Source organism: Oncorhynchus gorbuscha, linkage group LG24, assembly GCF_021184085.1.
Source record: "Oncorhynchus gorbuscha isolate QuinsamMale2020 ecotype Even-year linkage group LG24, OgorEven_v1.0, whole genome shotgun sequence".
Classification (NCBI taxonomy): domain Eukaryota; kingdom Metazoa; phylum Chordata; class Actinopteri; order Salmoniformes; family Salmonidae; genus Oncorhynchus; species Oncorhynchus gorbuscha.
Window position 1 is genome coordinate 10,405,190 of NC_060196.1, and position 13,733 is coordinate 10,418,922.

The following is a 13,733-nucleotide window of genomic DNA, read 5'->3' on the forward strand; positions in this document are numbered from 1 at the left end:
CAGACAAACGGGCTCTTTCGTGTGGATCTTCAGGTGCATCTTCAGCTAGTGCGAGAACCTCTTCTCATGGAGCTCTAGGATTTCTCACTTGTGTGGACTCTCTGGTGCCTCTTCAGGTTGGATGAGTGTGAAAAACTGGACTTGCACAGGTGGCAGCCAAATGGCTTCTCCCCTGTGTGAACCCTCTGGTGCCTCTTCAGAATGGACAAGTGGGAAAAACAGGCCCAGCACAGGTGGCAGCTGAATGGTTTCTCTCCTGTGTGCATCCTCTGGTGGATCTCCACCTGTTTGGGGAAACTGAAGGCTTTCCCACAGAATGAACATGGGAAGCATTTCTCTTTGCCACCAGATCTACTAATAACGTTACAACTACTGTCATTTGTCAATGGGCTGGTGCTGCCATTTAGTTTTGAGGCACTGGCATTGTCTGAGGTCTGGTTTAACATTAGGAGAGTGTGAGGAGGATGAAGGCCAGGGAGTGTCTGTGTTGTCACAGGGTCCATGTGTTAAAGGAATTTGATTTCTATATGTTTATTAACCAATTCAATTAATACACTCAGCCCATTTCTAAGAATTTGTAAGATACTTATTTGCATAAAATGGACAGAGACCAGTCTCAAAATCAATCAATAGCGTTATTCTCGAGAGTACTGATCACGGTACAATTTACAACAGGTTATAAACTAAAAATGACGTCATAGGTTTTAAACGGTCCCTCCTCCACTCCGATACAATGGCAGTATAGTTCACAAGCCTTCCCACATCGTCCACCACCTGTTTGATAATTTACTACCAGCCCAAGGTCTCTCCTCTCCCTGTGTAGATAAGATGTTCCATAAGGAACACAGCATTCTAGCCAGTCTGACGATACCTTCCATTAGTTTCTACCAAGGAACGGACTGTCTTTGTTCTAATTGATTGATTATAATTACACACATTATATTCATTATTATGATTATAATAAGATTCATACATCCATACAGTAACATAATCGTATTCTGTTTAGTCATACATAATTTACATACATAATTTAGTCATTATTGATAAAAATCCCTTAACACCATGTTCCAGTTGATAGATCCTATAGAAGGCAGGCTGAAGGCAGCACCTGTTAGGAGGTTAACCTGAGGCATCATCAGTCTCTGAATCACAACTATAGGAGCAGGACGGAGCATCGCTAGCCGAGTCAGTGTCTGTTCTCTCCAGCCGCATACTGACACCTCCCCGTTCCCGCAGACCAAATCTATGCCTCGCCCTGGTCTCAGCCAGTCTATTGTCATGGAGATTAAGCCTGGTTGTTGTTTTGTGTTCCACTGTCTGTTTCTGGTTGTGGTTAACAGTGTTGTTCCCCAGCCCAGAGTTGAGGATACTGTCCCATCCACTGACCTCCTCTATGTTGTCTCTGTTCCTGACCTGCTCAGTGATGTTGTCCCCTGGGCCCTTGGCTGCACCCGTCTGAAAATCCAAGATGGCTGCCTAGTCTCCTCTGTTAGCCTCCAGCCAACCACCTGCAGGGGTGGATGGCTGGAGGAGGTTACAAAGTAGACTTCACAAACATGGTAGAGAACTCTACATATGTATTTATTAGGGATGCCAATTAGCTGCTGCTCTTCCTGGGGTTCAAACACATTAAGGCACTTACATCACACATAAAACAAAAGCTTAAACAGTACATCATATAACATTATTACACCGCTACATACAGTGGGGCAAAAAAGTATTTAGTCAGCCACCAATTGTGCAAGTTCTCCCACTTAAAAGGATGAGAGAGGCCTGTCATTTTCTTCATAGGTACACTTGAACTATGACAGACAAAATGAGAAAATAAATCCAGAAAATCACATTGTAGGATTTTAAATGAATTTATTTGCAAATTATGGTGGAAAAATAAGTATTTGGTCACCTACAAACAAGCAAGATTTCTGGCTCTCACAGACCTGTAACTTCTTCTTTAAGAGGCTCCTCTGTCTTCCACTTGTTACCTGTATTAATGGCACCTGTTTGAACTTGTTATCAGTGTAAAAGACACCTGTCCACAACCTCAAACAGTCACACTCCAAACTCCACTATGGCCAAGACCAAAGACCTGTCAAAGGACACCAGAAACAAAATTGTAGACCTGCACCAGGCTGGGAAGACTGAATCTGCAATAGGTAAGCAGCTTGGTTTGAATAAATCAACAGTGGGAGCAATTATTAGGAAATGGAAGACATACAAGACCACTGATAATCTCCCTCGATCTGGGCTCCACGCAATATCTCACCCCGTGGGGTCAAAATGATCACACGGTGAGCACAAATCCCAGAACCACACAGGGGGGACCTAGTGAATGACCTGCAGCGAGCTGGGACCAAAGTAAAAAAGCCTACCATCAGTAACACACTACGCCGCCAGGGACTCAAATACTGCAGTGTCAGACGTGTCCCCCTGCTTAAGCCAGTACATGTCCAGGCCCTTCTGAAGTTTGCTAGAGAGCATTTGGATGATCCAGAAGAAGATTGGGAGAATGTCATATGGTCAGATGAAACCAAAATATAACTTTTTGGTAAAAACTCAACTCGTCGTGTTTGGAGGACAAATAATGCTGAGTTGCACCCAAAGAACACCATACCTACTGTGAAGCATGGGGGTGGAAACATCATGCTTTGGGGCTGTTTTTCTGCAAAGGGACCAGGACGACTGATCCGTGTAAAGGAAAGAATGAATGGGGCCATGTGTCGTGAGATTTTGAGTGAAAACCTCCTTCCATCAGCAAGGGCATTGAAGATTAAATGTGGCTGGGTCTTTCAGCATGACAATGATCCCAAACACACCGCCCAGGCAACGAAGGAGTGGCTTCGTAAGAAGCATTTCAAGGTCCTGGAGTGGCCTAGTCAGTCTCCAGATCTCAACCCCATAGAAAATCTTTGGAGGGAGTTGAAAGTCTGTGTTGCCCAACGATAGCCCCAAAACATCACTGCTCTAGAGGAGATCTGCACAGAGGAATGGGCCAAAATACCAGCAACAGTGTGTGAAAACCTTGTGAAGACATGCAGAAAATGTTTGATCTCTGTCATTGCCAACAAAGGGTATATAACAAAGTATTGAGATAAACTTTTGTTATTGACCAAATACTTATTTTCCACAATAGTTTGCAAATAAATTCATTAAAATCCTACAATGTGATTTTCTGGATTTGTTTTCTCATTTTGTCTTTCATAGTTGAAGTGTGCCGCATCCAGTTTCCCACTACATACAGATGGAGCCCTTGGAAAGATGATACCCCAAATTATTATTTTCAGATATAAAGACAACACTGTATCAACAAAAACGGATTGCAACTTGCAAAACATAAGGGAAGAAAATTATAGATGGGAGGCGCAACAATTTCCAACTTTGTTCGACATTTGAAGCTGCACGGTAATTCGTGGCTAATATTGCCGTCGGCTATATATTTTATTACTTTACTAGTGTATCATGTAGGCTAGCGTAAAGTTAAATCAATGAGCCTCCACACAGTCAGTCAGTGCAGGAACGTGATCATTGCACTCAAGATTGAGCTACAACTGGCTAGGCAGTTTGAAGCCTAAATCCTGGTTGACGTTCCTAAAACAAGGTTGGGCGATTGTGTACAAGCCAACATCGCCCGATTGCGCCCCTCGATAGTCGATCACAATTGGGGGGGGGGGGTCTCATGGCTATCCATGTATTTCCATGGAAATGTAACATTTTTGGGAAATAAATAAATATAGATATTTTTAAAAGCATTCATGATTTGCGTAAATGTAATATACTAATACTCTAATACTGTTAAATCTGAAATTTAACCGTTTTTAAAATCACTACAAAACGTATTGTATGACCTCATACAACAGGCCCAACCTTTGGAACTTATCCAAAGCTACTATATTGTGATCGCTACATCCGATGGATTTGGATAAAGCACATTTCAGCAGCATTAGTAAAGATGTGATCAATATATGCTGATGATTTACAGTTTGAAGCTTTTTCTTGAGTGGGCAGCTTGATGAAAGCTAGTCAATATAGAAAGGACCAGAAAATATACCTCCCTGTTGATATCACATACATTATAAAGCATTTCACACACATTGACTGTTAGCTTTCCACAATGGGTGAGGCAGATTAACCTATTTTAATTTTTTACCTTTATTTAACTAGGCAAGTCAGTCAATAACAAATTATTTTTTTAAATATATTTTTTTGAATTTTAATTGGATACCCCAATTTCATGGTATCCAATTGTTAGTAGCTTCTATCTTGCCTCATCCCTACAACTCCCGTACGGGCTCGGGAGAGATGAAGGTTGAAAGTCACGCGTCCTCCGATTCACAACCCAACCAAGCCGCACTGCTTCTTAACACAGCTGGCATGCAACCCATTGTTTGGGTGTTGGTGGGATTATGTGCTGTGTGGTGGTGGAGTCTCTGTCCCCTGTGGTTCGGTCCTGGTTCCGACTCGGGAAGGAAGAACGATGGCTCCTGATCCAGGGCCATGGCTTATGACCAGCCACCTCAGAGGTCCACTCTCTCCCGCTTACAAGACTGGATATCAAGTCCTCATGGCCTGCAGACTGTAAACACAAATTGTACAGAAGCTCATATACACTGAGTACTAATTGACAGACTGACCAGGTGAATCCAGGTGAAAGCTATGATCCCTTATTAATGTCACTTGTTAAATCAGTGTAGATAAAGGGGAGGAGACAGGTTAAAGAAGGATTTTTAAGCCTTGAGACAATTGAGACATGGATTGTGCATGTGTGCCATTTAGAGGGTGAATGGGCAAGACAAAATATTTGAGTTCCTTTGAATTGGGTATGGTAGTAGATGCCAGACGCACCGGTTTGTGTCAAGAACTGCAACACTACTGGGTTTTTCATGTTTAACAGTTTCCCGTGTGTATCAAGAATGGTCCACCACCCAAAGGCCATCCAGCCAATTTGACATAACTGTGGGAAGCATTGGAGGCATTGGAGTCAACATGGGCCAACAGGGAAAGTCTTAGAATGAAAGTCCTTTTTTCTGTTTATTAAACAAACACGTTTTAAATACACCATATGAAAACCACACATACACATCTCAATTACAAATCTGCAGTAACTTAATGAACTGCATAAATGTTAAAAGTGTTTATTGATGGCCCCCCGAGTGGCTCAGTGGTCCAAGGCACTGCATCACAGTGCTAGCTGTGCCACAAGAGATCCTGATTCGAGTCCAGGCTCTGTCGCAGCCGGCCACAACCGGGAGATCCATGGGGTGGCACACAATTGGCTCAGCATCACCCGGGTTAGGGGAGGGTTTGGCCGGCAGGGATGTTCTTGACCCATCGCGCTCTAGCAACTCCTGTGGCGGGCCGGGCCCAATGCACGCTGACATGGTCGCCAGGTGTACCGTGTTTTCTCCGACACATTGGTGTGGCTGGCTTCTGGGTTAAGCGGCATTGTGTCAAGAAGCGGCTCGGCTGGGTTGTGTTTCGGAGAACGCATGTGACTCGACCTCGTCCGTACAGGAGTTGCAGCAATGGGACAAGACCAGGAAATTGGGGAGAAAAAGTGGTCAGAAAATAAATAATAAAAGTTGTTGAATGGAAGTAATGAAATTTGTGAACAAGAGTGTCTTTAGTGTAGGCTAAATTATGTTAAGACTTTTTAGGCGCATTTATCCCAAAATGCTCTTTGATGTTGTGGAAATTGATCTACGTCATCTCGCTGAGTCTATCTTTAGGGCAGGGTTTGATCTAAACTTCAGAAGCCATTGAATGGAATGGTTACTTTCTATGTTATAGAGTGAAATCCTGAGGAAGCTCCTCTGAAAACCTCTTCCGACAGTGCTTACAGACGAACGGCCTCTATTCCGTGTGGACCTTCAAGTGCCTCTTCAGATGGTGCTGGTGGGAGAACCTCTTCTCACACTGGGGGCAGCTGTAGGGTTTCTCCCCTGTGTGGACCCTCTGGTGCCTCTTCAGGCTGCCAGCCTCAGCGAAGCGCATGTGACATTGGGTACAGCTGAAAGGTTTCTCCCCTGTGTGGACCCTCTGGTGGATCTCCACCTTCTGGGGGCAGCTGAAGCCTTTGTTGCAGAACATGCAGAGAAACCGTTTCTCTTTACTATTGCCTGATGTGGCTCCCCCTCCCTGAGCCTGGGCTCTAGCCATGTCGTTTGCGTTCAATACCTGATTGAAAAGGACGTGGGTGTGTGAATCAGACGGCCCCATTGACGTGGACACTGGGTCGCAATCCCTGAGAATGTGTACAGGGGAGTGGGTCGCAACATTTGGATTTGTCTCTAAGCTTTCCCTGTAATCTAAGAAATCTCTGCCCTGTGAGTGTCCGTCACCTAGGTGACGATCTGGATTCCATGTGAGAGAAGCGTCGCCCTCCACTTTCACAATTACCTCATCTACAACCAGACATTCCCCTTTCTTATCTAGGCACCCTTCAGAGTATATACTACTGCTGTACCGGTTCCATTCCCCTTTAGATAGATCAGTTTGTGTCTCTAAACCCAAGGGCATGTTGCCAGGGTCCATCTCTGTACTGTAAGAACATGATGGATCATCAATGTCAGTGACTAGTGCGTCACCCTCTCCACGGGAATGAACCGTCCTCTGGATCTGGTGAAATACCGGTAAATACTCTGAGCCGGCTCTGGGCTGCGCTGGGGTGGTGGTGGAGTCCTCCGTTGCTATAGGGGGCGCTCCAGCCGTTCCAGTCTGGATGTTTATGCTATGCTGTAGGTCCTCCTTTCTTTCAGACCTCTCCTGCTTCACCCCAGGACCTGCAGCCTCTGTATCTGCAGACTGACACAATAAGATAGGATGTTATTACCAGAACATGATTATAATTTAATAACAATATCATATGGAAGTCTTACAAGCAAATGTAAGCAAGTGAATAGCTAAGGGGAGCCATTCTGAAATAAACTGCCCACATTTGATTTACAAAGTAACTCATATTTTATGCAACACTATTACACTAACCTCCATCACGATAATGTGCTGGGTTGAGGTTCCATTGCCCTCATCAACAGTGATCGGTTGGTCATCTCTCCATGTATTGTGTCCCGCTGGCTTCACAAAGCTCCTGTGGCCTCCAGTGAGATGTCCTTCACCTGAGAGAGTGATTGGGGGAAAATAGATGGTTAGGTACCGTCAATGCTCAACACTATTGTACACTATTGACAGTTTTGACACTGTCTAGAATTGGCAAGGATGTAAGGTAACACTTCTCATAACTTATTGATATACTATTTATTGATTGTAGAGATCGATCGATTTATGATTTTTCAAAGGCGATACCGATTATTGGTAAAAAGCTATTACAGATTAATCGGCTGATATATATATATATGGGTGGCAACCCTAAGTCTAAATATTGCTGTTACATTGCGCACCCTTCAATGTTATGTCATAATTATGTAAAATTCTGGTAAATGAATTAGTCTTTGTTAGGAAGAAACACAGTTCGCAACGAGCCAGGTGGCCCAAACTGTTGCATATACTCTGACTCTGCTTACACTGAATGCAAGAGAAGTGACACAATTTCCCTAGTTAATATTGCCTGCTAACATGCATTTATTTTTACTAAATATGCAGGTTTAAAAATATATACTTCTGTGTATTGATTTTAAGAAATGAATTGATGTTTATGGTTAGGTACATTCATGCAACGATTGTGCTTTTATCGCGAATGCGCTTTTGTTAAATCATCAGCTGTTTGGCGAAGTTTAAGTAGGCTGTGATTCGATGATGAATTAACCTCTCTTGAGTAGGGGGGCAGTATTTTCACATCCGGATGAAAAGTGTGCCCAAAGTAAACTGCCTGTTACTCAGGATCAGAAGCTAGGATGTGCATATAAGTTTCAAGCTGTTAAAATTCTATCTGTGAGTATAACAGAACTGATATGGCAGACGAAACCCCAAGGACAAACCATCATCAGCCATGTGTAGTTAACTAGTGATTATATGAAGATTGTTTTCTATAAGATCAATTTAATGCTAGCTAGCAACTTACCTTGGCTCCATGCAGCCACAAGGTCCTTTTGACGCTGCACTCCCGTAACCGGTGGTCAGCCTGCCACACAGTTTCCTCGTGGATTGCAATGTAATCGGCCATAATCGGCATCCAGAAAGGCTGATTACCGATTGTTATGAAAACTTGAAATCGGCCCTAATTAATCGTCCATGCCGATTATGTTCCATGTATCACATTGTTTTAATTGAGTATATAATCGGAAATGCAGTAAATCAGGAATCAGGATAGAATATGGTGTCTTTGCCCAAGATGGCTACGTAATCAGGGGAATGATTAGTTACAGATAATGTGATTTAACCCAAACATTTTGGTATCCATTGTACTGGGAGTTACAGGTCTGGCTATACAAAACGTCTGCAGAGATGTTTTAACAAAGCTGGTATTGGCAATACCATCTTCGTTCTCGATTTGTGGAAATAGTGTCATAAAATGTCAGTGTCCAGTGACAGGGGGTCCGTTTGAATTTAGAAAATGTGTCAAATAAAGAATCCATGAAGTACTCCATTAACTAATCCAAGAATGTGTACTCCAACAACTTGTGTATTTCAAATCTTCTCTCCTTGATCGAGACAGGTGGGGGTCCACCCCAAAGTGCTGCATGACAGACACCTGTCTCATCAATGAGAGAAGAATTGAAATAGACAAGATGGTGGCGCACACATTATTGGATTACAAAATGGAGCAAAACATTGATTTATTTTTAATAATGGAGCATTTTCTAATTTCAAACGGAGCCTCTGCCACTGGACACAAACATTTTAGGAGACTCCTGTTTCCACCAGTTGAGAATGAAGATAGTATTGGCAATACCAGGTTAGCTGGAAAATCTCTGGCTATGCTTTGTATAGGCAAACATGTAACTCCCAGTATAATGCCTGCATACCATCATTTTTGTTGTTGCTTAAATCACATCTGGTGTTACAATCTACATCTGAACACATGGGCAGAGGGAAACCTGCGGCAGTATCTTTACTTTACTATTTTTATTTTTGACAACTTGTACTTTTACTTCACTACATTCCTAAATAAGATTGTACTTTTTACTCCATACATTTTCCCTGACCCCCAAAAGTACTCCTTACATTTTCAGTCCTTAGCAGGACAGGAAAATGGTCCAATTCAAGCACTTATCAAGAGAACGTATCTGTTCATCTTACTGCCTCTGATCTGGTGGACTCATTAAACACACATGCTTCGTTTGTAAATTATGTTGGAGTGTGCCACAGGGCTATCTCTACATTAAAATAACAAGACAACGTGCAGTCTGGTTTGCTTAATATAAGGAATTTTAAATTATTTATACTTTTACTTTTTTATACTTTAGTATATTTTGGAAATTATATTTACTTTTGATACTTAAGTATATTTAAAACCAAATACTTTAAGTATTTTACTCAAGTAGTATTGTAACGACCCTGGGTTTATAAGCGCGGAAATCGACTCTGCCGAACGAGCATGCTTTTGCAGCACAGTCGATAGCGCCCCGGACCCCGGGGTCGAGACCTGCTCCCTGCTGTTTCATTACACTAGTGTCAGAAGTGGGATCGGACCTTGCATCCACGACACTGCGTGTGCTTGGCCGGTGAGCGCGTTCCTGTAAGACGTAGAGTCGCAAGCTAGCGCGAGAACGCGCTCTCGAAAGGAGGGAGAAGTGTGACGACCCTGGGTTTATAAGTTACTGGTTGACTTTTAACTTGAGTCATCTTTACTTTTGCTCAAGTATGACAACTGGGTACTTTTTCCACCAGTGAAGCTACTGTACATATGAACGCCTAAGGCCGCGCAGCATTGGCCTTCTGCGAAACGTACCTCTTGCCATTCCTCTGTATCGGTCGAGGATCTTGACACTACTGGGACGACTGGCGGGGACGCGCTCCCTCGTTGTCCTCTCTGCGCGCTCCCGTGACACCTTCAGTTCCAGTAGCTGTAGTTTCCTCCGCAATGCCCTGTTTTCTTTCTGGCTTTGAGTTATTTCCAAACGAAACACTGCATAGTCGTCGTCTACGAGTTTACAGATGTCTGCCACAGCTGCATTTGCTAGCACCTCCATGATGGAGGCTATTTGAGTGTGAAAAACCATACAGTTAGCCATTGTTAGCAGCTCGCTCGTGTTACCTAGTTAACATCTATGAACCAAGTCCTGTCTCCAACACGAATTAAAGACTGCATGGGGGTACGTATGTGATGCTGTGCCGGTAAATACGCGTCTAAATAAAACAATAAAAACGATACGTGGAAATGTTCTTCGGTACTGTTCACTTCACTTCCGTTTACACTGACGAGAAAGGATGTTACATAGAATTAGGAATTAGAATACCGGTACTAGAAAGGACATAAACCTTCTTCTGGGGTCGTTACCACAGCCACAAAGTCATAAGCCCCGCCCATTTCTACAATGTTTTTTATTAAAATGTGATTTTAAACTTAACCACACAGCTAACCTTATGTCTAACCTTTAATTAAAACACCATTTTTGTTTTCATTCATTTTTACAGTATAGCCAATTTTGACTTTGCCTGTGATGGGATAAAGGTCAGTCATTTATGTCAGGGAGTTAGTCACCCATGCTTTGCCAGTGCTGTGATAAAATATTTGTTCAAATAATACATTTTAAGAATGTATCTGCACTGAATGTTTGTTAGCTAACTAGCCAGTCTGTTTTAGAGGAATAATTCTATGAATTTTTCAAATTAACTGCCAACATACCATACACTGGCTGAAATCAGTTGATGATAGAACTTAGACAAGTTGTAAATGCAATAAGTACTGATATACTATCGTATAATAGCACTCACCACTTTCCAAGAAAACACAACTTGAGACATTTATGGTCAGTTTACATATATTTTAGAGGCTACTTATACAGAACATGTTCATAAAACAAATATAAACTGTACTTATAATTATTACAATATTTTAGGTTGACAAGAATTCTATTATACAATTTTTGATATCACATGCCTTACTTTGAATTACCTGTCTAAGTAAAAACAGGATTACGCCCCTACTGCCAATCATTTCAATTAGACTGGTTTGGATTTCTCCCTGACCAACATGGCTGCCATTATCACACCTTTATAGAACTTTTAGGGTTGATGACAAAGCCCCTCTAGTAATTTATTGGGATCTCTATACAATGTTATTGATTGGCATCATTGCTCATATGGGGTCGCGAAAAGAAAATGTTGTAACATGCGCGCGCTGTCTTTTAAATACGGTACTGCTTATTACATATCAAATCTCCTATTCATGATAAATATATTTCAAATGCAGAGCAGACTTGTTTAGAAAGACAAGTGTGTTAACAAGAATAGAGTAGAAAGTAATGTGTTTATTCCATCTACATCACCTCGGTAAGGTAAATATTAAACTGTCCTTGTTCTTGCCCAGGTTTACTGTCTCTAAAAACAGGTATTTACTCAAGCCTGTTTCAAATGACAAGTTAACAAAGGGTTAATGAGGGGTATGTGGTTAATTACACTCCTAAACAGAAGTATACTCTGACCCAGTTTGTATAGACAAGTCAGTCTGGAACAGCAAGTACATGTGCACTTTAGTTCATAATATTTCACCTCAGTCATCACATGGCTTATAGGCCATTTACTGCAAACAGCTTGAGGTCAAGGACTGTAGACTAAAAGGTGCTGTATGGTCTAACCGACATCTGTATTGACTGCACAGCATTCACAGTGATATGGCCTCTGCAGAAGTCAGGGCATTCATACTTCTTGCACTTCGCCAAGCAGCACAGAGCTGTTGTCAAGGAAGTGAGTGTGTGTTTATACTAGACCTCCCACCCTCACCTACCATCAACCAATCATGTCAATGTGGAGCTATATGGAGCCCTCCACATTGTTACACAATTTGAGAGGCCCACGTCGATGTGGTACGGAGCCCAATTTGGCTTCTGCATGCCTCTGGAGGCTCCCCAATTGCGCCACACCATTCATACGTCACCTCCGACCACATTTTCAGACCAAGCATAAATTGGCTCTTATCACAGTGACATGGTGACGTACACTCCCCTATGTACTTATTTGGACAGTGAAGCTAAAACTTCATTTGTCTCTATAGCCTACTCCAACATTTTGGATTTGAGATCAAATGTTTCATATGAGGTAACACAGATTAAGTTGTGCACAATAGAAATGAATGGTATATCATGTATTGTGTCATTTTGGAGTCACTTATATTGTAAGTAAGAATAGTATATGTTTATGAACACTGCTACATTAATGTGGATGCTACCATGATTACAGATAGTCCTGAATGAATCATGAATGATGATGAGTCAGAAATTTACAAAGGCACAAAGATCATACCCCCAAGACATGCAACCTCTTAGCATTACCAATAACAGGGGAGGTTAGCAGTTATTTATTCTATTGAGAGGGGGGGGGGGTGATATTTATGCCTCAAACTTTCTCACACATCCACATTAATGTAGCAGTGTTATTATTATTTTTATTACCTACATTATGTTATTTCAAGTTATCCTTTTGGAGCGCAATATCACGTCATTAAAAAAATAAGGCATCTCTGCCTTATGTTAACTTTGGTTGTGTTTCATTAAAATAATAGACCTTTAAAATGTTTTAGGCAACATTGTATAAAACATTATCAGCAAGTGACTTGATTCCTACTGTGACAGAGCAATTTAAAATTGTTAAACAGGAGCGACAAGTGTGTTGATAATGGTCATTGTAAAAAAATTGAAAAAAAGGTTATGCATGCCAACATATTAGGCGATTAATTAAGAGAAAGTGGTCTTGTCAGGTGAAAATGATATCAAATGTTTACCATGGCAACATTTGATGTACAGTCACATTCACCGTGGTTGTCTAAAGCGTACTATAGAGTTCACAGTTGGCGATGCCTCATTGTGATTGTTGTAAAGGATGGGGAATAACCCATTTCAATTATCATCATCACTATCTTTCTTTTGCGGTCACTCAAACTGACGTAATTATCAGCTGAGAAAATGTTATGAGTTGATTTTACTCCTGGCTCAAGAGTTTGTATGGGCAGTGTCTCTTAGCGCTGCAATCCCGTTAATGGGATTGATATGACAACAGCTAGTGAAAGTGCAGAGCGCCAAATTCAAACAACAGAAATCTCATAATTAAAATTCCTCAAACATACATGTATCTTATACCATTTTAAAGGTAATATTGTTGTTAATCCCACCAATGTGTCCGATTTTAAATAGGCTTTACAGCGAAAGCACCACAAACGATTATGTTAGGTCACTGCCAAGTCACAGAAAAATTCTGCCATTTTTCCAGCCAAAGAGAGGAGTCACAAAAAGCACAAATATGGGTAAAATTAATCACTAACCTTTGATGATCTTCATCAGATGACACTCATAGGACTTCATGTTACACAATACATGTATGTTTTGTTCAATAAAGTGCATATTTATATTTAAAAAACTCCATATACATTGGTGTGTTATATTCACTAGTTCCAAAAACATACAGTAATATTGCAGAGAGCCACATCATTTTACAGAAATACTCATTATAAATGTCGATGAAAATACAAGTGTTAGACATGGAAATATAGATACCCTTCTCCTTAATGCAACCGCTGTGTCAGATTTCAAAAAAGCTTTACGGAAAAAGCAAACCATGCAATAATCTGAGAACGGCGCTCAGAAAACAGAGATATCCGCCATGTTGAAGTCAACAGAAATCAGAAA

At 41.5% G+C, this 13,733-nt stretch overlaps 1 protein-coding gene across 1 annotated transcript; it reads right to left on the bottom strand.

Annotated features, from left to right (window-relative positions):
- Positions 1-5,454: 5,454 nt before the first annotated feature.
- LOC124012413 (zinc finger protein 69 homolog) lies at positions 5,455-10,317 on the bottom strand. The gene is made up of 3 exons (XM_046326002.1): positions 9,842-10,317; positions 6,979-7,109; positions 5,455-6,798 (listed from the first exon to the last, which is right to left on the bottom strand). The coding sequence occupies exons 1-3, from the start codon at positions 10,122-10,124 to the stop codon at positions 5,848-5,850; spliced, it is 1,365 nt and encodes a 454-aa protein (XP_046181958.1). The 5' UTR covers positions 10,125-10,317; the 3' UTR covers positions 5,455-5,847.
- Between the last annotated feature and the right edge of the window lie 3,416 nt (positions 10,318-13,733).